Below are 21,425 nucleotides of genomic sequence, written 5' to 3' on the forward strand. Positions count from 1 at the left end.
TGACAAAATGATAAGGTCTAAGCACAAACCTTGTACATCACTCTGGACAGCAAAGACTGACATCCAATAGGATCATCTACATATGAACAAGCTCCAACTTTTCGTTTAACATAGATTGTTTGACCACTAAAGGGATTAATCCTGCCTCCAGCATCCAACCACTGTTTGTCTTTCAAGAACACAAACATAATAACATTAAAAGAAAATTGAAACAAAAAAAGGAGGAAAAGGGAGGAAAAAGGAAAAGAAATGCATCAACTACCATCAGGCAGAAGATTAATTTCTTGGGGCCAATAACGTGGTCCACAAACATGAACAGATTTTAGCTGCAAAAGAAACAGAGCACAATTAATCAATCATTCAAGAATATGCATTTTCTACTCCAGTTTACTGTCATCGAATACAAGCCCAAGAAACAGGGTTACAGTAAGACAGAAATTTATTAAATATGGCAAATTCTGTATCATCAAGACATCAGTTACCAAAATCCAGGCCAATAATCAGAAATGTGAAAATGAAATGGACATACAAGAGAATGCTCAGGGAGAATGCAGGGGGTGACTTCACAGAAGGTTGTCTCTGTATGGTATTCTGCCTCCCTGATAGTGACTTCGAGTGGAGTGTACACTGATAGACCTGTGTCAACATCTATTGTCTGCACACAACGGGCTTCTGTTGCTAGGACATACAAATGTCTGAATGCCTATAGAAATCCAATTCATCCAAAAGATGAGAACAGATAATAACCTTAAATCAATTAGTATTAGGCAAGCAGTTCAACTTACCTGAAGGTGACAGCGGTTGTCATGGGGACCAACAGGTAAACGTGGATAAAGAGCAATCAGCAATGCAGCAATACTAGTGTTTCCAGTAGAAAAAGTGTGCATTCCCCCACCAAGGAACAAGAATCCAATGGCTAAACTTACCTGAAAAGGAGGAAAGCATGAAGACACGACAGATTTTACAGTCATGACAAGGCTTGGAAAATATTTTGGAACTGTTGAATAACATTTATGTTAGGTGGTGTTTTCAATATTTAATAGTTTTAGGAACAGCTCTTTATTAATAATTGTTTTAGTCTTGGACCTCTTGGACTTATTTTATAATTTGCTAGTTTCACCATAATTCTCTTTTAGCAAGAGACTAGGGCAGATTAACGAGTATCATATTAGTTTTTCTCTCCCACAAAAAACCAGTCATAACATGGTATTAGAGCACAGGAGACTTTTTCATCGCCGTCAGTGACTACAACAGCCTCTCCATCATTGCCAGTGACTCTTTGCTAAGTTCCGGCGTCTCTCTTCTTTTCTCTCCTCTCTTCTCTCCTCTCTTCCCCACCCGGCCTTTTCTATCGTGGCCTCCTGCTCATCATGGGAGCAGCAGTAAGCGTTTAGAGGAGTCTGATCACGTCGAAGTGGAATACGTTATCAGACCCTCAAGTGGTGGCATGATATGGATGTTAGGTCTGATATATGTAATCAGACTGTCGTGAACAGCATGCAGAGTTAAACGGAGCATGAAAAGTGACCAAAGATGACAAGTTTTCTGTCTATCGTGGACCAACCTTCTACCCTATGTCACACGGGTACTCCTCCAAAGGAGGAGTGCACCCGTATGGTACCGGTACGACACCGGTACCGGTACGGATACGGGGTTGGGTACGCCGTAGGTGCGGATTGACCGTACCGGATACGGTCAACGCACCGGAGGTCAATTTTAACCTTTTTTGGACACGGTCAACTTTGACCGAGTCCAAATGTGTCTTTTTTAAATTTTAAAGATTTTTAGATTTTATCGTTTAAAACCATTTTTACGTTAAAAAAAATGAAAGCTCGAAACCCTTAAAACATGTTTTCGTTTTAAGGGTTTCGTTCTCCTCTCAACGTGCGATGGCCGGCGACAGGCAGGGGCGGCGACCGGCGACAGGCAGGGGCGGCGAACGGCGACGGCGATCAGCGACGGCAGGAGGCGAACGGCGGCGGTATATTTTTGTTTTTATCATTTTTTAGTTCATTTTCATCGGCCATCAACGCGAGAGATGGATGGCATAACGATGACGATCAATGAGAATAGTTGCATGTTAATTTATTTATGTAGATGCGTATTATGTTCTTCTTGTCTTGTAGAAAGCTAGAGCAAAGCAAGTAAGCAACATGGTGGACGTTGTCAAACGATTCCAGCTCGTTTAGGACTCATCAGAAAACAAGGGACAGTAAGCTCTGGCCGGTTGCCCATGTTCTATATCAGGTCGTATCAACCATAAACTATTAATCATATAATTGAGCGCAATGGCTATCCTGCGTCAGTTTGTAGTCTTGTAAAAAAAGTATGAAGCAGGCCATAGGAGAGGTTAGCACTTGCTAGACAGAACAGGTTTGAAAAGGTTGCCATATATCGATTGACCTATTAGTTCCCATAATGGTTGCCGCCGCCGGTTTAAAAAGTCAGGATGCATGAAAGACAAAAAAGAAACACGAACCCTGACTCACCGCAACGGCAGGTGGTTTGTGTAGGGAACAAACCAAGCTAAATTTTTATTATAACTTGGCCTACCATGTGGTTATAAAATTTATGTCAGTGTCAAGTTGATCAGGAAAATAGTCATAGGCTCCACTGTTAGAAAGTGTCACTTATATGCAAACTTTTTAGATAAAATATATTACTGTATCTACTTACATTGGTGATCGTTAATTTTCTTTAATATATGTCCAAATATGTTATTCTGTTTGAAATTTTTTGACATATATACATGTGTGTGTACGGCCGTACCCCCGTACCCAAGTTTTTTAAAAATGGTCCGTACCCGGACCCGCACCGGCACCCGTACCCGTACCTATGTGACATAGCTAGTTCTACCATATAAATTGGTATTTTTTTTAATCAGCAGGAAGTTCTTAATTATTTGCTGCTGCATGGTTCTTTTCAATCCATGGGAAGTACCAATTTACTGCTGCATCTTCTAGTAGTCTATGTAGTTCTGTTTTATGAATTTCACGAGGAACCTTGGACAGCAGCCTAATATGGCTGACAACACTAAGATTGAGTCCCATAATGAATACAAAGTTGTTGAGAACCCCTTCTTTTATGGTTATACTCTGAAATTAGATGGTCACAACTATGAAATTGGTTGTACATGTTCATGATATCTGTGTTAGGACATCGAAAGGGCCATGTCATTGAAGAAGATGAACCAATTGTTAAAACAGGGAAGTATATCACATAGAAAGAAGATAATAGTGTAAGATTTTGATATCTAATACCAAACCACCAAATGAAGTTAAATGCAAGAGGAGGAAGAGAGAAGTGGGCTGCACGTCCAAGCAAGAGAGAGATGAAAGAGAGCAGCAACAAATGACGTCTGCCTCTTGTTATCATTATATACTAATCACGATTTAGGGTACATCATAAAATACACAAAATGACATTAAGATTTACAAGTATGCCACCGCCCATGATGTGTTGGGCATGTGGATCAAATGGGTCGGGTCTGGGTGACCCGATCCATATTGTACAAACATAACAACCCCCCTCAAGTTGTTCCTGGGGTTTGATCATGCACAACTTGTTCTTCAATTCCCAGAAATGGTGCCCTGTGAGTCCCTTGGTAAAAAGATCAGCCACTTATTCAGACGTGGATATATAAGTGGGAACAATCTCGTCTTCCGCAACCTTTTGACGAATGAAGTGTTGATCAATCTCTATATGCTTAGTGCAATTCTGTAGAACAGGATTGAAGGCAATCTTGATCGCACTTTGATTGTCACAAAATAGAAATGACTGAGCAATGGGAAGAGAGTTCCCCAAGCAGATGACGTAACCATGAAGCTTCAGCTGTGCCTGCAGCCATTGCCCTATATTCTGCCTCAGTGCTAGATTTAGCAACTGCATGTTGTTTCCTACTACTCCAACAAATAAGATTGGAATCAAGGAAGAGACAATAACCAGAAACTGATCGTCTATCGTCTAGATCACCTGCCCAATCTGCATCAGTATAAATGGAAATGTTGTGATCATGCAAAACAGTTGACTGTCTTGTGTAGATGAGTTCATCCTCAAGAGTAGCCTTAAGATAACGCAAAATACGTTTGGTAGCATCCATATGCCCTTCTGTGGGAGCGTGCATAAACTGAGAGACTTGATTCACAGCATATACTATGTCTAGGCGTGTAAAAGTGAGATATTGCAACATGTCAACTATAATCCGATAGAAACTAGGATTTGGGTAGGCATCACTCCCATCAAAGGCATTTAATTTTGTGTTGAGAACACTAGGTGTATTTATGGGCTTGCAATTTGTCATACATGCCCTATCCAAAATATCAAGAGTGTATTTATGCTGTGTAAGAGTTAATTTTCTATCAAGCTCAACACCCAAGAAATACCGCAGTGCGGCGAGATCCTTCATCTTGAATTCTTATTGCAATACCTCCTTAACATGGGATATATGACATGAAGAGCTTCCAGTAAGAATTATGTCATCTACATATATGAGTAGCCAAGTGGTAACTTCACCCGAGTGATAGACGAATAAGGAATGATCAAGTAAACTTCTGAGGAAACCAGCCTACTGTATATGGAGGGAAAATCTATCGAACCATGAAAGAGATGCTTGCTTAAGCCCATACAACGATTTTTGTAATTTGCACACCCATTTGGTTGGATCAGTGGTAGCATATCCTAGAGGATGTTCCATGTAAACTTCTTCCTTTAGAAAGCCATGAAGAAAAACATTTTCAACATCCAACTGATATAAATTCCAACCATACGAGACGGCAAGAGAGATCATAACTTGAATCGTTCCCATCTTAATGACTGGACTGAAAGTCTCATCATAATCTTCCCCGTACTATTGAGTGAAACCTCTAGCCACGAGTTGAGCCTTATATCTATCAATGCTTCCATCAAGTTCATACTTGAGTTTGTAAATCCATTTTGAGCCCACTACATTCTTAACATTTGGACGAGGAACAACCTCCCATGTTTGACATTCATTTAAGGCAGTCATTTCTTCATTCATCTTTTGCACGTTTGGTCATAGCATTTTGTGCTCCATCTTTTTGTTCAATTCTGTCATGAAGAGCTGAAAATCCAAAGAGAAATCATCATAACCTGCTCATCTATCAATAGGGTGCCGCACACGTTCTGATCTACGTGGACAAGTAGTGGCAGTTTCTGGATCAGCTGGAACTGATCATCGATTATACACCACTCCTGAAAACCGATTAGGTGAAGTGATGCTCATGCTGTTAGTCTGAGTAGATGAAGGTATGTTGTCCATCTGAGTGTTTGTGACTGTCTCAATATTACTAGAGTATTTGTTTTGGACCAAGGCGTGGAATTGGATGAACAAGCGGAAATCTTTTGATTTGCTTTTCATGAAGTGAATCCAAGTGTAATGAGAATAAGAATCAATGAAAACAACATAATATTTACTCCCAGAAGAAGAAGAAATAGGAGCAGGCCCCCAAACATCAAAATAAATGGTGTCAAATAACTTCGAAGCTCGCTTATTTATTGATTGAAAAGGAAGAGCATGACTCTTACAAATATGACAACTTGAGCACATGCTAGACTCACTAACAGGACTTAGACTGGACTTTTGTAATAGTCCGTCTGCAACAAGACTTTGAATGAAAGACCGACTACAATGTGCTAAACGACCGTGCCATTATGTATAACATGTTTTTTTATAAAAAACATACTTTTTATTTTTTTGATTTTTTCTCTATTTTTGTGGTTTTTTCATTTTTTAATTAAAAAATATGTTTACAATACATGTATGATACATTATGATACTTTACGATACAACGTATCCGGCCGGACCGGTACGACTTATGATATGCTTTTTTACAACATTGGTCCCAACAAAAAGAAATCGGCTGCAAAGGGCTAGTTTGCAGTTCCCCAGTAATATTTATCTAAACCAACTCGAGAGCCATACAGCTTCTTGGCATTCCAACACACCCCCCCCCCCCAACCCTTGAGCTATGTCTGTCCATAGACTCCATAAACAATTTGATCCTTAGGTAGGCTCATAATTAGACACATATTATGAGATGGTGCAGCTGGAGGCTTGATGATGACATGCAATGCTTGATCGGCTTTAATTTCTGAATCATATTCTTTTCTGTTATTGCTCAAACCAATGTAGAAACTCTCATTTTATAAGGTTAATAGAAGAGTGATTTGATTTGTTCTTTCAGTGATAACAAGCATACATGTTCCTTCAGCTGAAAAAAATATGCTGAATTTTTAGGTTCAACACACAAGATTTTATATACATAATATTGTAGGTGTGCTCTTCATGGCTAAACTATGAAATCCAAGATAAAATCATATTTTTTGGGCATATAAGATGAGTTTTACAAACTAAAAAATTTTAAGTGTTGATAATCAACTTCTATAAGATCTTAGTTGCATGCTTGGAAAATGATATTTTTATCTGGATTTACAATGTTGTGGTTATGATTATCAGATCCATAGGGTTGATTTTACAAGAAAAAGTGTAAAATATATACAAATTAATGTGACAGGTCTATCCAATCAAAAAAGGCAACTAAACTACTAGTTCTGATTTTTCATAGGAAGCTAGAAAAAGAACATGCTGGAGCTAGCGGAAAGTGGAATATCAAGAAATTCAAGCACATTAAATTTTGATTAAAAGTATCCAGAGACAAACTTACTGCCATTTGAAACCCATAATTCATTTGTCCATCGACAGTTCGACCACGCAGGAATTTCAATAGCCTGAATGTTTGCAAATGTCCAGAGCCAGCCATAACCTTTGGCAAAAGAGAATATATAAATGCCATGGTGGACAAATAAAAAAAAAATAAGGTAGCACAATGTTAAAACTAGAAGCTGGACTGACAAACACATGCAGAAAATGTGCAAGATATGCAGATTTATGAAAATAAAATTTATGAAAAGATGAACTGAGAAATCGGTGAAAAAGCATTGTCCTTCCAACTACAGCATAAGTTCCGGTTCAACGGGATCTGCAAAATATACTTGGTGCATTGGGAAACAAGATTCCTTAAAAAAATGTCATTCTAAAAGTTATCCCTTTGATTTGGCTTAACCTTTGCCATCAAATGGCAACCATGTTCGCAGACAAAAGGAATCTCATTTTTTAATGCTTCCATTTCTAAGCACCTATTTCTTTCCAGTGATAATGACAGCAGAATAATCCAATCTCCCACCATCAAGAGAAGCTCTAAGATAACTGCATCAGACACAGCTTAAAAAATGCAACTTCTTAATCACCCTGAATACACCAAGTACCAGAAATTTGATTTTAATTTACCTTGTAGGTATGCTTTTCATAGCAAAGAAGCTAGCCAACTCTGAACACTTTCCAGCACTGTTAAGATGCTATCCATGTAGGCGATGTTAGTCTTCCAGTTAGTTGATCCTGTCATCTTAATTAGTATGGTTGTCCTTCATAACCTTAGGTTTCTTTCTAACTAGCCACAGGATATCCCCTCTCTCCCAACCCACACCCTAAAGAGTTAGGAAGCCCAAGAGATATACATGTTGGAGACCAGGATGACAGAGCAAACAAGATTCGAGTCATTTGACTAGTACAATAGTTCTTCACTTTCCAATGGCAGTAAAAATAAATTTCCTATGAATCAAAAGTGACAGGCTATTCAATAATGGGTAAGGAAAACAACATAGCATTGGTAGGCAGTGATAAAGCAAAAAGCTTTATCAACACTGAATAGGGGTTTCAAATTTTGAGCTTACACACCATTTTTTTAAATTCAAATTGAATCAAAACAAATAAATATTTAAACAACTCTTTATGAACTATGCTGACACATCCTAGTAAGAGATGAAGAATCATTGATGTGTCAAACATAAACACCATGATATGTGCAACTAATCAGTAAACAAACGCAAACCAAGTGGGAAATTTTGCTACAGAAGAGAAGTGCTGCAGACCACAGAAAGAGAGAGCACAATAATATGAAGGCAAGTCTCTAGTGTTCCACGATCCACATGTTGCACAAGTCCCGTAGGATAGATATTTTTATTTGACCCAGACAGTGGCTTAATCTGTAGAACATGCATAAAGTTAACCTTGTGGTGTTACTGTAGCAACATAATAAAGGTAAATAAAGCCACAAATGGTTGCTGATAACATAACCTCATACAGAAGGTAGATAGCATGGTCATACAAGAGTTCTTGCGCTTCTGCATTTCTTGAGCCAGCATACTTCAACCCTGCATACAATAGGACATATGTGCTGAAGTGAACAGAACAGGTGAAAACTTGAACCGTAAATTAAAGTAAATAGTTCCAGCCATCCACTTAAATTAAACATAGAAGAAAAATGACTAGTTTTACATGAGAGGGAAGAAAAACAGGCAGTCCACTTTTAATATGGGCACATTAAACCAAGATGATCATTAAACCAAGATGATCACAAATATAAAATACATGGTTCAATACATTAAGTCACCTTCTCTCATATCCAAATTAGGCAACAATTTATTCCAATAAATTATATGAGACCATTTGTGATTCACATGATTTCGATTTTCGCAAGAGGAATGAAAATAATGTTTTTAATTCAACTTATATGCAGAGGGTAAGCTAGCAAATTTTCAAGATGTACATGCTTACATGCAGATGCTCTCATGCATACATACAATGTGCAACAACATGATGAATTCATAGACCTAAGGTCCTGATCATATAAGGCTACAGCAAGTCTCTGGAAGTCGCAGAAGTTGAGAACCTCAACATTTTCAACTTGGACTGTTCTAATAAAATAAGAACATATGAGTTGCAAAAATCAAGCATGTAAGTGCAACATGAGAATCTGCCTTCAAGAAAATAAATTCTGAAGAATGCTGAAAGAGTCCAATTCTGAGTTAATCTTGTTTTTGTTAAAGAGAGAGAGAGAAATCATCAAAGAACAAGAAAAATAGTTAATCAACGTATTCACATGCAACGTGCAAATATACATGATATAAAAGAAAAGTAATAGCTTTATGCTTATGATCTACCCCTATGTCAAACAAGAAGATGAAACATTTAGCATGCCACAAAATAATTTCATAACATGCAAGACCAACTTTAAGGGTCACTTTCATGATTTAACATTACAAATTAATATTCTGTGCCATGCATCAAAGGGGAGGTGATAAGATTAGAAAGAATAATCTTTGATTAACCTCGAAATCTGCCCTAACTCCTCTTTATATAGACTAGAGGAGAGAGAGAAGTTACAAGAGAAACATCTAAAGGAAAAGTTATTACAAAAGTACCCTCTTAAACCTAAAACTGAATATAAACACATCTTAACACTCCCCCTCAAGTTGGAGCGTATATGTCAAATAGGCTCAACTTGGAACAGCAGCTTTGGAATGGTCCCCTTGCAAGAGCCTTAGTAAAGATATCAGCCGTTTGCCCTGTAGTTGAAATGTGTGAGGTACTTACAAACCCCTTTTGAATCATGTCTCTAGTATAGTGACAATCTACTTCAACATGCTTGGTTCTTTCATGAAAAGCCGGATTATTAGCAATAAACAGTGCAGCTTTGTTATCACATAACAGTTGCATAGGAAGAGGCACTTCGACAGTAAGATCCAACATCAGGGATCTAACCCACATAACTTCAGCAGTACCCTGAGCCATAGCTCTATACTCAGATTCTGCACTTGATCTGGCAACCACAGTTTGCTTCTTACTCTTCCATGTAACCAAGTTGGATCCAATAAACACACAAAATCCAGTAGTGGATTTCCTGTCCGAGGGGCATCCTGCATAGTCGGCATCAACATACACAGATATAGTGAGTGAGGTACCATTCTGAAAGAAGAGTCCCGTTCCTGGTGAATTCTTTAGATACCTAAGAATCATCATAGCAGCATCCCAATGAACTTTCTTGGGCTTATCCATAAATTGACTCACTCTGCTAACAGTATAGGCAATGTCAGGTCGAGTAACAGTGATGTATAGGAGCTTCCCAACAATCCCTCTATACTGTCTTGCATCAACATCTTCAGTATCATCATCATACAAGCGGGTATTGATATCCATAGGCGTGGATGCAGGCCGACACCCCAGCATCCCTGTCTCTTGCAAAACATCAGTAACGTATTTCCTCTGGCACATGATAAGGCCCTTTTGATTTCTGGCAAACTCAATACCAAGGAAATAACGTAGTTCACCAAGGTCCTTGGTGACAAAGTGTTGTCCAAGGACATCCTTGATGTTGGAAATCCCCTGATCATCATCCCCTGTAACAATGATATCATCAACATAAACAAGAACTATCACCGTACCTGTAGAAGTCTTCTTGACAAAGAGGGAATGGTCGGCCGAAGAACGTCTGAAGCCCTCATTCTCAATATTCTCTGACAATTTCTGAAATCAAGCTCGAGGACTCTGTTTCAGACCATAAATCGCCTTTCGCAATCTGCACACTTTCTGACACTCCCCCTCAGCAACAAACCCTGGTGGTTGCTGCATATACACTTCTTCATGTAAGTCACCATAGAGAAAGGCATTTTTGACATCAAGCTGTGAGAGGGACCAATTCTTGCTGACAGCCACAGCAAGGAGAATCCGTAAGGAAGCATGTCGTGCCACAGGAGAGAAGGTATCATAATAATCAACCCCATAAGTTTGGGTATAGCCTTTTGCAACCAGACGAGCCTTATATCTGTCAATACTGCCATCTGCTCGGTATTTGATAGTAAAGACCCATCTGCAACCAACAATGGCTGCATCAACTGAAGGAGTAACAAGGGTCCAGGTGCCTCTAGACTGAAGAGCATCCATCTCTTCTTGCATAGCCGCTGCCCATTTGGGATCAGAGAAAGCATCCATGGGATTCTGTGGAAGAGCAATAGCCGACAGCCCCTTGACAAACTGTCGGTACATAGGGGTGAGTCTATCCATGGATAAATGACCAGAGATAGGATGCAAAGTGCAACTGCGTTTGCCTTTCCTTTGAGCAATGGGCACATCAAGTTCATTAGGAGCAGGAACATGCTCGTGACATACTCCTATGTCATCATTACATAAAACATTGTCAGTTGAGTTTGTGTCAGGAATTACCTTGGGCGTGCTGGGTGAAGGCACAGGTGCACATTGAACAGGCGCAGCAGGCTTAGTACGACGATGGTAGACAGCCCCAAAACGTGGATCAACTGGGTTTGGACAACTCATGAGAGGTAGAGGAAATTGGACTTCATCATTTAATGCAGGCGCCCTTAATTGAGTTCCATTTGGGGAGAAGAAAGAGGTTGATTCAAAAAATGTAACATCAGCACTCACATAATACCGACGAGTAGAAGGATCATAACATCGATATCCCTTTTGAGTGCGGGAATAACCAACAAAGATCGTTTTGATGGCCCGAGGAGACAACTTATCTCGCCCAGGACCAAGCAACTGAACAAAGGCAACACATCCAAAAACACGAGGTGGAACAGAAAACAAGTCTCTGTCAGGAAAGAGGACAGAGATAGGAATAAGGTCTCCCAACACAGATGACGGCATACGATTAATAAGATAGCATGCTGTGAGAACAGCATCGCCCCAGTAAGAATGGGGAACATGGCTATGTATGATAATGGTTCTGGCAACATCAAGAATATGACGGTGTTTCCGTTCAGCAACCCCATTTTGTTGGGAGGTATAGGCACAAGAAGTTTGGTGGATGATACCCTTATCCCTGAAAAATTGTTCCAAAGAGGAAGCACAGAACTCAAGAGCATTGTCAGAGCGCACAATTTTGACACAAGTATCAAACTGAGTCAGAATTTCATTGATAAAATTTTTGATTACATGACCCACTTCAGATTTATGCTTCATAAGAAAAACCCAACTAACACGACTATAGTCATCGACAGCAACAAGATAATATCGATGACCTTGAAGAGCAGGTGTACGACTCGGACCCCAAACATCAAAATGAAGTAACTCAAACACAGAATGGCTACTTCGACTGGGCCGCGGAGGAAAGGATGACCTATGGTGTTTGCCCAACTGACAAGACTCGCATTGAAAAGAAGACTTGGGAGACAGCTGAGGAAGAACATGCAGCAGTTTCTGAAACGGTAGATGTCCAAAACGTAAATGCCAAGTATAAGCCGAGGATGAGGACGACCCTGCAGAGGTAGATCCAGCAAAGGGAAAGGGATGCACTAGCCTGTAAAGACCTCCCTGTTCACGGCCACTGCCAATCACCCTGCCCGTCAGTATATCCTGAAACACAAGAGAAGAGGAGTCAAATATCGCACGACAGTTTAAATCTCTGGTAATCTGACTGATAGATAGTAGGCTATGTGGGAATTCTGGTGCATGAAGAACATGTTGCAATGGTAATGATGAAGTAAGTTGGACCTCTCCAAGTCCAACAACGGGAGAATATTTGCCATCTGCTAGAATAACCGAGCGACCAGGTGGAGTAGGGACATAAGAAGTAAACTGTGCCTTGTCTCCACAGAGATGTGTCGATGCACCCGAATCAATGAGCCAATCTGTAGTGTCAGAATACATACCAGATGAAGATGCACTGGCAGCAGTAGTGATAGTAGAGGTGGTCGGATCAGGAGCTTGTTGAGGTCTATCTCCAATCAAGTGTCTCAACTGAGAGATAATATCATCTGCACGTAACTCACTGGAGGAAACAGGATGTTGAGTCTTAGGCTGCTCTGGAGAATCAGTAAAAACAGTCTGATTGGCAACAGCTGGACGACCATGTTTCTGCCAACACTTATCCACAGTGTGACCAATGCGATGACAAAACTGACATACTGGGCGCGAAGGGGTATTGCCACGGCCACGGTATCCTCGTCCTCTGGCAAAGAGGGACCCACCTCTGCCACGAGTAGCAAGCATAGCAGAAGTGGTATCAAGAACAGTCGATGAAGGGATTGGAATTCTGCTTAGCCTACTATAAGCTTCATCAATAGGAGGAATCGAGGGACTAGTGAGCATCTGATTCTTTGCTGATTCATAAACAGAGTCTAATCCAGACAGAAATACTCCGACCATAAGCATATCTCTGTATGCCTTCTGTTGCTCACACTTACATGCAGGAAAGTAGCTATTTAGTCTCTCAAACATGGACTTGAGACTAGAATAATAAGTATGTAGAGGGCGACCATCTTGGCGCATCTGATGAATATCATGATGAAGCTGCATAATTCTGGTTTCATTCCTTGCTTGTGAATAGGTGGCTGCAAGGGAATCCCACATATCCTTTGCACTTTCCTTATGCAGGACTTCATTGGCAATGTCTTGAGTAAGAGTACCAACAATCCATACCATAACCAACGAATTATCTTTAAACCAAGTAGTATATTTTCCTACCTTCTGTACGGGCTCGGGCTCCAATATAAGATGTTCCTTCTCATGAGCGATCAAGGTTCTTTTTACTTGCATGGCCCACATCTCGTAATTACCCCCATCCATTTTGGTGATAAAGCTGGAAAATGGGGAACTCTTCATCTCTCCCGACGACACAAAGGAAGAGGTATTAGCGCCGCTGCTAATTTCAGACATCGCTCAACACAATGGAGGAAACCGAGCCACGGAATAGGAAGTGCAGGCAAAAAAAGAAGACAATCACATATCGAAAGACAACATGCTGATCATGAAGCAGTTAACACGGGCAGCAATCCATAAGTCTGATCGGCTGAAAGAGGCAACAACAGAACTGAACGAAGACAGATTACCAAAGGCGACAGCGAAGACGCTGAGAGGAAAATCAGCGTGCAGAGCAGCGGCGGAGTAGAGGAGGCGATGCAGCGAAGACGCTGAGAAGAAAATCAGCGTGCAGGGCAGCGGCGGAGCAGAGGAGAATGGTGGAGACAGCAAGGGCGATGCAGCGTGCAGCGGCAGCGGAGAAGCAACAGTGACAGACGGCGGCGGCAGGCGGAGGTGACAGCCATGGCAGGCAGCGGCGAAGATGACTGCAACAGCGGACGGAGGCGTCGGGCGGAGAAGACAGCAACGGGCGGAGGCGTCGGGCGGAGAAGACAGCAACGGGCGGAGGCGTCGGGTGGAGAAGACAGCAACGGGCGGAGGCGTCGGGCGGAGAGGTCAGGACAGCGACTGGCAGAGGCGTCGGGTGGAGAGGTCAGCGACGGGCGGAGATGGGTGGACACGAGCGGGTGGAGGAAGCGCAGCGATGGGCGCGGTCAGGCGGAGGGCGGCGCCGCTCAATCGGCGCTCCAAGGAGGAGGAGACGGCTGCTGCTCTGATACCATGATAAGATTAGAAAGAATAATCTTTGATTAACCTCGAAATCTGCCCTAACTCCTCTTTATATAGACTAGAGGAGAGAGAGAAGTTACAAGAGAAACATCTAAAGGAAAAGTTATTACAAAAGTACCCTCTTAAACCTAAAACTGAATATAAACACATCTTAACAGGAGGGGAGAGAAAGAAAGGGAGAGCTAAAAGTATTAAATGTGAATCAGCTCCAAACATAGGTTACACATGGAAAAAGGAGTCTCAGCTGTAGATTGTAGTGAGGGACACCCTTTTTTTGTCTAAATTTGACCAAGCCAACATTCTTTCTAAGGATATTTTGGCATGCTTGCCAAATTGTACAATATAACTTTCATCATATTGATTTAATAAATTGTTATAAATCATGTTATCGGGTTTTCATTGATGAAATTTTCTTGAGTATTAGTCAGGAACTTTCTTTTTATCAGGAAAAAAAATCTTAGGTTCAAAATAAAAACTAATAAAATTATAACAATGAGTTTTTCTAATTTTATTACAAAAAATTGGTAAAAAATCAAATAGTATTAAATTGCCAAAATAAGCCTCAAATAATTTAAAATTTATTAAAAGACAATTTTCCCGAAACACAAGATAAGACCATATAGAACTTGGAGGAGTGGTGCTGGAGTTGAACTCAGATCTGATTCAGATCCAACTTCAGTTTATATCCTTTTAATATGGCCATGTTTGTAATGAGTGTCTGTGTCGATAGGTATTATGATATTATCAACCAGTGTAAGACTGCATGTAAACGCACTTAGAAGAACACAAGCATCTCACGCCTCTCCTCCTTTTCTCGCAAGGATAATTTTTGGTGGAAAATGATATCAGATTCCTCCAAATTTAACATAATATGATCTGTCTATTGTTATCTACAGCCAAAGCAGCCAAAAACCCAAAACAAACCCTTTTCCTTCTTCGTGAGAAAAAAAAGGTCCCAAGTAATCAAATCTCACCCAAAAGTGTCATGCTTGAAATTTGTCACAGGTTGTTATATCTCAAAGCAACCTTCTCAAAGGAGCAATTTCTTTCTTTTTCTCCGCTTGTTTCTTGACTCACCAGAGATAATATGTGAGGAGACTTCACAATAGACAATTAAGCAACTGCTCATAAAGCATAGCAAGAAGACAAGGGAAACTAACACAATGGAAAACCTAATTAATTAGGAACATCTCAAGATTGAAAAGCAGGTACGGAACTAACAAACAGGAGAAAAACTGAAAAAAAAAATTGTTGTGCCTGTCCTTTTCCAACAAGAGAAAACCATAAATAAACATCTATGCATATGAGAGCGTCACCTAACAAAACACAAGCAGCAGTCAAAATATTCACGAAAGCTTGTGCCAATGCGCCAATATCTGCATCATCATTGTCCATAAACTCAACATTCAGGTAAACTGGAGAATTCTTTACAATTTCAGGAATCTGAGAATTAATCCAGGCCTGACTTGGGCATATACTGCAAGGAACAATGCATCTAACTCAACATTTCTTCAACTGTATTAGAACTGTCAATGAAATTTCCAATTTTGAAGAACTTACTTTTTCCACATTATCAAATTACGAGCAATAACACGCAACATAAGAAAATCAGGCCTCACATATTGCAAGTCGAAGCAGGTTTGAGGAATCAAAAGCCGTGATGCCACCACTTCAGATTCAGTCTGGAAAATTGAAATATTTATTTGCAAACTAACATGTAAAAGAAAAGAAACTCAGAAAATGCAACTTTTTGCATCTAATATAACTCATACCTTCAAAAACATCAATGCCAAAGCAACTGTAGCCCCTGGTGAAGTAACATCAACATTTACAAGTGTATCATCCATCATCTACTTAAGACAAGATAAGCAAGCATAATATTCAGAAGGTTAACAAAAATACTGTTGTACTTAAGTGTAAGTACAACATTTACAAGCTAGAACAAAATTGACAAGAGATCAGTATGACAAAAGCAACTTACTGGCAATGAAATTTTCATCATGATTTTCTTTTTTTTAAGTTTCATCAAGATTATGTTATGAAAACCAAATAATGGATTTATGGAGAGGCAATCCTTTATTTTGGAGATCTTGATCTAAGTAGATTACTGACAAAAGGCAGAAGAGGTGTCCTATGTAAGGCATGACTAAAAGGTATATATAACTTGCAGAAGAAAGCAATGGGCTCAGAGATTGTGGTTTACATTTTTTAAGCCTAGTATCATGAGGGTTTCATTGGAAAGTAGAATATATTCTGGGTGGTCTTTTAATATTTTAAATATTTTTGGAGGACCTTTTTTTTTTTTTTTTGCCTGACACTAGTCTTTCATTAAGGGTGATTAAGGCTAATTCAATACAACTTTTCTTCTTCCTCCAATACCTTGTATTATAGTATTATTTGATGTCACCTTGTTGGTTGTTGATGATTTTTCCCTCTTCCTTCCCCACCTCCTTATCTCTTATCTCCTTCTCTCCTCCTTTTTCTGCAGGTCATTCCTCTGGATTGAACTGCTTTCCATTTGTGTGATCAGAAGTCTGATCACTGTGGTCAAAACATGACTCAGTGATCAGAAAAAAAAAAAGGAGTTTGTCTGATTATTAAGATCAGGCAGCAAGTGCTAACGTACAACATATGAAGTGAGGGCACTGTAAACCCTTACTGATATATATATATATATATATATATATATATATACATACATGTGTATGTGTGTGTGCATGCATGTGTTTGAGTATCTCAATGTGTGTACACGTGTGTCATGACTTGCAGTATTGTGTCTCAAGTGACTCTTATAGGATATGTATGCTGCAGTGTGCAGCAAAAAAAAGCCAAGTCATTTTTGCAAAATATCAAAAACATGTTACTATCATGATTCATGAGAGCGCATGAAAGCAAGAAAATTTAGGATCAAGCATTTCATGCAACCTGCACAGCACTACTACTGGGGTCACCTGAATGGACAAAAATTGGTCTTACCTGTGAAGAAACTATGTGGAAGGAGTTTAGAATAAAAACAGACCAGGCATCAAGAGGAAGCAGACCAGAATGAAGTACATACTCTATAAGGTTTTCTGCTGCCATAAATGTATCGGAAGAGCTGCTCCACACAAGAACCCATGTGACCAGAAGCATCTAATCCTCGACCTTGAGAATAACCAAAATTAGTTTGCACTGCAATTTAAAGATTATGATAGTGGAGATGCTGCAAGATTTGAGGCAAATCATGTTTAAGCAATGTAGAAGCAGAATGATAAACATAATGACCCATTGCAAATCTGACCCAGGTACCCACCATGGTGGATCCCAACCCACGTGGCTGGCATCATATTGCAACCAAAAAGGGCAATGATGCAGGATATTAAAAAGAGTAGCACCATCATATATATAGTCATCACTACATCTCAAACTCTTATATATGGGAAGATTCCTGTCCCAAACCTCACACTTGGGTTTTTACAAGAAGATTGAGATGGACATTCATGTTCAGTGCAAAAGATCGAAATTCTTAAAATACCAGAAACAATGTTATAAAATGTGTATCATGCATGTAAAAGCTCGAGCCTGTTGAACCTACAAAAACATAGGCATGTAACGATCATAGCATATCCTAAAAGACCATCAAATTCAAAAGAAAAGAAAAGTTTCAGACAAATCCTAAAAGAACAAATGGCAGAAAATAATGATATTAGTTGCGAACTATGACACACAGATATGCCTGAAATGGCACCACACCCATGTCAACATGGCTACACAAACGCAGGTATGGATACAAGAAAGATCTGACTAACAATTTATGTTTTTTTATGTAGTTTGGTACTTTTGTTTAGTAATTTGTATTTTATGAATATAATAACAAGTGTATGTGTTTGTTTGCTTAGAATCTTTAGATATATATATATATATATACACACACACACACACTGTCGTGATAGCTGTGTCCCTGCACCTAAGTTTTTATAAAAATGCTTCACATTGTTGTCAGCACCCATACGGCCATACCTGCATCTATAAAACATAGGCTGCAAAATGTGATTAACAGTTTACAACAGTCATTGGTTATGTGAAGCATTTAATCCAGCAACAAAAGATATGCTATAATTAACAGCATCTTTTCACTAGAACATATCTGAATCTAACAATTTAAATAGCTCCAAATACTTAAATCTAAAAGACATGTTTTCAAAAGAAATATATAAAAACTAACAACCTAGATTACCCCAAATGCTGAGACAACACAAACTGAACAAACTTTAATGAAAACAAAATACTCCCTTGAGCAATTCAATAGTCATAAAATTCCCCTTTTTCAAAAAAAAAAAAAAATAGATGGCAAGAAAAGAAAACGCATGCACATGCAAATGCAAAGGCACATAAAATCCACAAGACTAATTTTTATGAATCAGATCAAATTTAAATTTCTTCTTTTGTTTGATATCTAAGAATTCCTCGAATGACAGACTTCCAGCATAAGAGCAATCATGTTACACGCTGTATGACACAAAAGATACAAGGATGTACAGTATAGTATACCCGGTACATGATAGTTAAAAACCGTGATTTGAGCATTATGTCTTCAAAGTGCATGTAAAAAACCAGTGGAGGCAACAATGGAACTTCACAATCGATAGCTCAAGACTCAGCTCAGGAAGAATCAATTTTTGTCAAAACAGCTAAAGCTAGAATTTTTTTTTTTTTAATCCATGTGTTTATAAATACAAGAAAAAATTTATCAAAGGACTTGTTAAAAATTATGAAGACAAACTACTAAATGATCTATAAAGTTCACTTAATCAAAATAAAAAAATAAATTATTGCAAAACAAGGCAAAAAGAATAAAATAGTAAAAAATAATTAAAAATAGCAACTGAATTAATTCACCCACTCTGCTACTGAACCACATCGATTTAACATGACTCGTCAGATTTTTGAAGATCATTGATGAATTTGACATCACTATCTATAACAGTGAAATTACCTAGGCAGACCAGCCCCAACGCAAATCCTGCTGCAACTGCATAACCCTCTCTTTCAAGGACACTATCACCAGAGCTTCTGCGTCCTATTTCACCCTTCATAATAGCAAAAGCCATAGTCCCAATTAATAAATATACATGAACGGAAGTATATGCCAGTTACAGGAACATAGCTCTCAATCCTCCATGAGCCACAACCATACATGTGAAAGAAGATTAAAGCTACAAAATAAAAGTAATTTAGAAACAATAAGCTGGATCATGAAAGCAATTTTCCTGGTGCAAATGCACCCAAAAAAAAAAAAGGGCTGGATGAAAATTGTTTTACCTTAATTACTCTTCCTTTTTATATTCATAATTGAAGTAGTGTCCCAACAGGTAACCAAACAAACATCACATTAAGACACAATCAAGCCTAAGCCAAGTGTGTCTCAACGGACTCCAATTTTGCAAAGCTCCTCTTCAACAAAGTGGGAAGAAAACCAAAGGAAGGAGTGAATTCTTTGGCACAAGGTAAACTACCTAGGCTGAAGTACCAACCAAAGTGGGCAGATGAGCTGATGTGGGAGAATATCTTCCACCTCAAGTGAAGATACCCGAAAGCATTCTTCTACCATGAAAACTGGCACCAAAGGCGATGCATAATTTGAAGGAGAGAGGACGCTCCCCTAAGTTGTAAAATTTTATCTTTAGATTGTTTGCTTTCATTTTGTTGTAATGTAGTGTTTTTCTTTTTTAGTCTAAGTGCATGTGGCAGAGGCCAAATTTGATGTACCTTTCTAGTTGTATCATTAACCATGTTTTAAAACCTGGTGACTTGGGACTCAACTTGCTCGTTCTTGACTGGTGACTCAGCGGGTTAACTCGGTGTCTCGGGCCAGGTTGGCTAACTATTGTTTTAAAAGAAAAACAACTTGTCATTTAAATATAAAAAAGTTGTAAAATGACTTGGATACATGTATAATTCATACCATCAAGTAATAACTAAGTTATATTATCTATTTTGATAACAAGATCTATAATTGCATTTTTCAAAGAAAATTGTGTGACAATAATCAACATATCAACAAAAAGGAAGCCGATAAAAATCAAAAACTCTGATTAACACATTCAACATTTACAACTATCTAATGGTTAACAAATACAACATATATCTTAATATGATATAAAACTAAAAATCCAAAAATGAAGAGTCCAATGTCCTAAAACTTGAAATAAATGCACCATACAAGAAGTTAAACCTAATTAGTTTTACCTTTTCATTTGTAATGTATAAATTTACTAAATGAACAATAATTCTAAATGCTTATATTTCAATAAGTTAGAACAGTCGTGCAAAATTTAAGTAATTAAGTAATTAATAAACAAATGGCCTTGTTAGTTACCAAATACAAAATTTATCACTGGACTACACCGAACGGCCAAGTCAACCCGAGTTTCGGCCAAGTCATGGCCGAGTCAAGCCGAGTCAGACCGAGTCACGGCCGAGTAATCCCTAGTTTTGGCAAAAACCGAGTCTCCTTATGGGGTCAACTTGTGGATTCCACGAATTTTTAAACACTGGGGTCATAGACCTGTCCTTGAGAGCTTTACCACACCCTTCATGTAATTCTTTTTGTTCTGAGTCAAGTTTATTGCATTTTTTCTACTATTTTTCTCGCACTTATTCTCTTTTGCTTTCTTTTCGTTTTTGTTGTAAATTGTGAGATGAGCCGACACTTGCGTCATTTGAGGGGATCGTTGGATGGCCACAGGCTTTCAATAAGCCAGTCCATGTCAATATGTACAATCAGAACATACCTGTTTTGTGATGATTTTTCTTTTTCATAACAAAAAATCATTTGACACACTTGGTTTTAGTAAGTTATTTTGAACTAATTTTGATGCTAAAACCAAGCCCCTTTCATGGTTTGCCATACATGGAAAAATGTATGGCATTACCAGCAGGACAGTGTTGCTAAAGAAAAAACTTCTGATGACTATTACGAAACTCTAGTTAGATGCATTTGAAGAAATCAAGGATTAGTAATGCTTCGTTTATAAGCAGCAATTAATAAGCCAGGTAGATGAAAGCATCCAACCAAAAAGAAGAGAAAGAATGAAGGGAATACCAACAGAATATCCATTGCCAAAGGATGTGCAGATCCTTCATATAGCAGACCAATTGCCAAGAGTGCAGCAGACTGGACAATCGTAAAGTGCCAATT

General features: G+C 38.9%; 2 protein-coding genes across 7 annotated transcripts in view; both read right to left on the minus strand.

The window, feature by feature from the left end:
• The window catches only part of LOC116254347 (anaphase-promoting complex subunit 1), a 71,320-nt gene that overhangs the window by 12,162 nt on the left and 37,733 nt on the right, over window positions 1-21,425 (minus strand). For 4 of the 6 annotated variants that reach the window (XR_004172684.2, XR_004172685.2, XM_031629724.2 and 1 more), the window contains exons 20-32: window positions 21,330-21,401; window positions 19,221-19,314; window positions 17,304-17,389; window positions 16,018-16,095; window positions 15,806-15,927; window positions 15,562-15,722; window positions 8,153-8,229; window positions 7,948-8,061; window positions 6,684-6,782; window positions 786-926; window positions 530-703; window positions 263-326; window positions 30-169 (exon numbers count right to left, since the gene is read on the minus strand). Coding sequence is in view for 2 of the 6 variants with exons in the window: in XM_031629724.2 (XP_031485584.1) it covers window positions 30-169; window positions 263-326; window positions 530-703; window positions 786-926; window positions 6,684-6,782; window positions 7,948-8,061; window positions 8,153-8,229; window positions 15,562-15,722; window positions 15,806-15,927; window positions 16,018-16,095; window positions 17,304-17,389; window positions 19,221-19,314; window positions 21,330-21,401 (1,422 nt within the window). In the remaining 4 variants the exon portion in view is untranslated. The remainder of the gene's footprint in view (window positions 1-29; window positions 170-262; window positions 327-529; window positions 704-785; window positions 927-6,683; window positions 6,783-7,947; window positions 8,062-8,152; window positions 8,230-15,561; window positions 15,723-15,805; window positions 15,928-16,017; window positions 16,096-17,303; window positions 17,390-19,220; window positions 19,315-21,329; window positions 21,402-21,425) is intronic. The other 2 variants (XR_004172686.2, XR_004172687.2) reach the window with 1 other exon arrangement.
• Window positions 11,769-13,067, minus strand: LOC126410060 (uncharacterized). The gene is made up of 2 exons (XM_050077784.1): window positions 12,526-13,067; window positions 11,769-12,229 (listed from the first exon to the last, which is right to left on the minus strand). The coding sequence occupies exons 1-2, from the start codon at window positions 13,025-13,027 to the stop codon at window positions 12,192-12,194; spliced, it is 540 nt and encodes a 179-aa protein (XP_049933741.1). The 5' UTR covers window positions 13,028-13,067; the 3' UTR covers window positions 11,769-12,191.

This window comes from Nymphaea colorata, chromosome 5 (assembly GCF_008831285.2).
Source record: "Nymphaea colorata isolate Beijing-Zhang1983 chromosome 5, ASM883128v2, whole genome shotgun sequence".
Classification (NCBI taxonomy): Eukaryota; Viridiplantae; Streptophyta; class Magnoliopsida; order Nymphaeales; family Nymphaeaceae; genus Nymphaea; species Nymphaea colorata.

Bases quoted from the DNA above. Each gene is read 5' to 3' on its own strand.
- LOC126410060 (XM_050077784.1), bottom strand. From the start codon at position 13,027: ATGCTTATGGTCGGAGTATTTCTGTCTGGATTAGACTCTGTTTATGAA. The intron at 12,230-12,525 runs GTATGTATTCTG...CTTGTGTTTCAG, and splicing joins TGCCAGTGCATCTTCATCTG to GATATACTGACGGGCAGGGT.